Below are 3,955 nucleotides of genomic sequence, written 5' to 3' on the forward strand. Positions count from 1 at the left end.
GGCAATGACCTGGTAGCTATTAATGCGCAGAAAAGCGCTGGCGTCACCTCCGGTCTCGTACTTGGCCACAAAATTGCTGCGCGCGGTGCACCACCATAACCTGGACAAGGAGGGTATCACCGCCATGGATGATGTATTTTGACTGAAGTGTCACGGATCGCAACGGGCAGGGGGACTGATAGGCCTTGCCGGACAAGTGACACGGTATGCTGGCGAAGAGGCTGACAGAGTGGCTTCGATGGAGCCATTCTTGGATAATACAAAATGCCAAGTGTAGTCATTGAAGCGAGCAGGCATCACGAGAAGATGACCCGAGCCCAAGGGTCGCCAAGGTCCGCGGGGATGACAAGGACGGAGGACAACGACTGCAGCAGCACGGAGGTGCAGCGATCTAAGGACGGTCGTCACTGCGAGGGAGATGATGCTGACATGCCAGGTACTTGGCCTCGATGCGGAAGGAATGACGACAAGAAAAGTAGGCAGTCGCGAACTTTCCAAGACAAGGACAGAAGACAGAAACTCACAAAAAGCTGCATATCCTATCTCTTTTCTCTATCAATTGACCGCTATCTACAGCTCATGAAGTACTTACGAACCCGAAGCCTTAGGAAGACAGCGTCAAAAGGCAAAATGCTTTTCCGCGATCCAAAAGCTCGAGTCACGGCCAAAGTGGTTAAAAGGATAGGCTTCATCGAATGAAGCCTATCCTTTTGCCGGACGTGGCAGCATTACAGCTCATGTGCAGTTATGACTTGTAGACTTCGGCGCCTGCCTCCTTAGCTGTCGCGTCCTCGGGATTCATCGTAGGTGCATCTCCACGGTGAGTTCTACACGTCATGGAACATAGTATTGTTCACTATCTTTGCGTGCTTTCACGCTGTCCTTCAGCGACGACACGAATGCGTTCACCACTCCAGTCGGCGTCGTACTGCAGATCCGCTTCTCATGCTGCTGCATCAGCTACTATAGCCGCCACAATCACCACCACACAACTAAGTGTTCCAATTTTTCATATAGTGTAATATCCAAAATTATAAAACTAATGCACGTGTTTTACGTGAGAGCGAAATTCCATTCACTCAGAATATTCCATCGATTCATCTCTCTTCAGTAATAAACGGGGTTCCGCCCTCGTTATTATCATATAGAAAATTAGATTCTTCATCATCCAATGCGGCGTTCGCCTCTGTTAGGCGAGCGCTACAACGAATCTCCGGAAGCTCCTTTTTTCCTTCCCACGTTTTCAAACCATAAAATTGTGCATCGCACTTCGGACGCGGCGTTGCTCTTAGTAGCCAGAACGTCTGGTAGTTAGCAGCTAAGGCCAAGTACTGTACTTGCCGAGCCTCAACCCTTCTTCGCCATGATGTCAATTACCGCCGAACTCAAACCTAAGTGCGCTGTTTCTTTGCCACCAACCCATCTCAGCTCTACGAATCTCGTCCCAGGCAGGCCTTCTTCCTCCAACGGATCGTTATCGTCTGGTGATAAGCCGTCCACGGGTTCAGGGATTTTTATCTGCAAAAGGGTGTCTCCACCAACATTTGAAATACTTCAGCCAGTTCACATTGTCTCCACCAACCTTTGAAATACTTCAGCCAGTTCACATTGATAGTCACTAGCTTGTCAGGGTGGCTCGGGATGGAGATGCTATAGGCATTCTCCCCGACTTGGCCAACTACACGGTAGGGGCCGTGCCAAGCGAAAGCTAGCTTCCTAGTCGTCTTATCACCCAGCTTGGCTCTGGTAGACCGACACCAAATCACCCTCTATCAATTCCACGCGTTCCTGACGACTTAATCGTCGTTCATGACGGTCTTTTTCTTATTGAGCTGGCGATCCACCATCCTACGCGAGTCCCACTGCGACAAGTAGAGGCGGCTTCCGTAAACCGCTACCTCACACATAATGGTTAGTGCCTTTACAGCGAACGTTTCAATCCAGCGTGTGCAACAGTCAGTGAACACTAGAATATACTTGTTGCTGCATTCCGTAGTAGAGAGAGGACCAATACCGTCGATCACCAATAACGAGAACGGCCCCCGAGAGGTCCATTACGGGCATCCACTGCATGATCTCTGATCTCCAAGGTCTCGATCCCTTCCCTCCGCTACATTGCGGGCAAGAACGGATAAACACGTCCGCATCTGTTTTCTATCCAAACCAGTACGCGTGTTTCCGGACGCGGTCCGTCGTCGTCCTTTTTCCCATATGGGCTGCAAAGATATCCGCGTGATAGTAATGGAACACCGTTTTGACAAGCGAATTGAAATAACGGGAATGATGGTGGTATTTGTCGGGCCAAATCGGGCTCGCAAAGAGGCCTACCGCATTAGCACCCCTATCTTTATCACGGAATGACACGCTATTTTGTATTCGTAGTTGAGGATCAAGGGGTAACACTTTATCTTCCTGGAACGCTTTTATAGCTCGTATCCAAGGCGTTCCAGCCTGGGCTTCCGCGAACCTGACTCTGTCCAACTCAAACATTTTCTATTGCGAGGATCCTGACGTCAAGATATCACTCGTTTCGTCCTCCGCCTGATCTTCTTGTATTAGCCTGGAGTCTTCGATTCGTTCTTCATTTGCCACCTTCGAGGTTTCGCTCGCTTCAGACGTCTTCCGGTCCACTGTCGCCTTTCCGACTTAAACGTGACCACCGTTTGTAGAAGTCGAAGCCTCAGTAGGTCATTTATTTCCACTCGGCGCTCCATTACTTGGTCTGGAACGCTCTCCTGGCTCCCAGTGTTGAGAAGATCTGTCATTAGAGCTTTCACTACAGAAGGCGGGAAGAGACGCGATAATCCGTCCTCGTGACCCATAAGCGTTCCAGGCTTTTGGTAAACTTTAAATCGGAGTTTCGATTCCATCGGGCCAACTTAGCGTTAGTCGTCCTTGTGTTTTCTCCGAAGATTAACGTGAGAGCCTGGTGAACCGTGTACAAGTCAACCTCCCCATGATCAAGTTAACAGCGGAACTTGCGGGTCGCCAAAATGATCCCCAAATACTCAATTTCCGCCGTTCCACTGGTCATGCGTACCCTGTTGCGCTGAGGACCCGACAACACCATGCTAAGCTTGCTAGCGCACACGATCTCTCGATCTCAACCATCCACTATCCACCTCTTGCCTGAGGCACGCCCCGACGGCCAGGTGCGACGAGTCTACGTAGAGTTTGAACCTCTTCGAGAAGTCAGAAAGATAAGCGGTCTCACTAGCTCACGTTGTAGTTGCATGAACACCCCTTCGCGGTCACTATTCCACTTGAATGCTACACCTTTTTGCTTTTGGTATTCAAGCGGGCGCCGCAATGGCAGCGAACTCTGGTATATAGAGGTGGTACTAGCTAGTCAGCCCCATAACCACATCACGCAATCATCCAGATAGACTAGGCACTCCCGCCACTTTAAGTCCACTAGGACGTTCTCCATGAGGCGCTCGAACCCTGGGACAGCGTTGCATAGCCCGACAGGCATCACAAGCCGCCCAAATAGTCCAACTTGCTCGTGAACGCCGTCTTCTCAATATTATCGGAACGCATCGGCACGTTTCAGCAGCCAGACTTGATGCCTGTAGTCGAGAATAGCTGAGCCTTCCACCAGAACGTCCAGGGTGTCGTCTATCAAAGGCATAGCACAGCAATCATTGATAGTAATAGCGTTCTACTTCCGATAATCAATGCAGAAGCGGATTTCTCCCTCTGCTTTGCATATCATCAGCACGGGGCTCGCCTATGGACTCGCGGATGGTCGTATCAGATTCAGGTCCAGAAATTGTTGCAACTCTGTCTCCAATACGTCTCCTTCAGCTTTCGACACTCAGTACGGTTGCTGCTTAATAGGCTCATGCGTTCCCGTATCAATACAGAACTCCAACAAATACGCGCTGCCTGGTCGCTTGGACGTCTCATCGAACAGATTCTTCAGTTCCCACAGCATGGAGGTGAATAGCGACTG

At 50.2% G+C, this 3,955-nt stretch overlaps 3 protein-coding genes across 3 annotated transcripts in view; all 3 read right to left on the reverse strand.

Moving 5' to 3' along the window:
- Positions 1–834: 834 nt before the first annotated feature.
- Positions 835–957, reverse strand: PPTG_21143 (hypothetical protein; the record flags this gene model as incomplete). The annotated part of the gene is made up of 1 exon (XM_008895596.1): positions 835–957. One exon carries the CDS (start codon positions 955–957, stop codon positions 835–837), a length of 123 nt encoding a protein of 40 aa, XP_008893844.1.
- A 1,598-nt stretch (positions 958–2,555) lies between these two features.
- On the reverse strand, positions 2,556–3,475 carry PPTG_21144 (hypothetical protein; the record flags this gene model as incomplete). The annotated part of the gene is made up of 3 exons (XM_008895597.1): positions 2,556–2,845; positions 3,123–3,163; positions 3,396–3,475. 3 exons carry the CDS (start codon positions 3,473–3,475, stop codon positions 2,556–2,558), a joined length of 411 nt encoding a protein of 136 aa, XP_008893845.1.
- A 342-nt stretch (positions 3,476–3,817) lies between these two features.
- PPTG_21145 (hypothetical protein) overlaps positions 3,818–3,955 on the reverse strand; it is a gene marked incomplete at both ends in the record, with an annotated part of 720 nt that continues 582 nt past the window's right edge. The window contains one exon of the mRNA XM_008895598.1: positions 3,818–3,953. Within this exon, the coding sequence (XP_008893846.1) occupies positions 3,818–3,953 (136 nt within the window). The remainder of the gene's footprint in view (positions 3,954–3,955) is intronic.

The sequence above is a fragment of the Phytophthora parasitica genome (genome assembly GCF_000247585.1).
Source record: "Phytophthora parasitica INRA-310 unplaced genomic scaffold supercont2.3, whole genome shotgun sequence".
In the NCBI taxonomy this organism is placed as follows: Eukaryota; Oomycota; class Peronosporomycetes; order Peronosporales; family Peronosporaceae; genus Phytophthora; species Phytophthora nicotianae.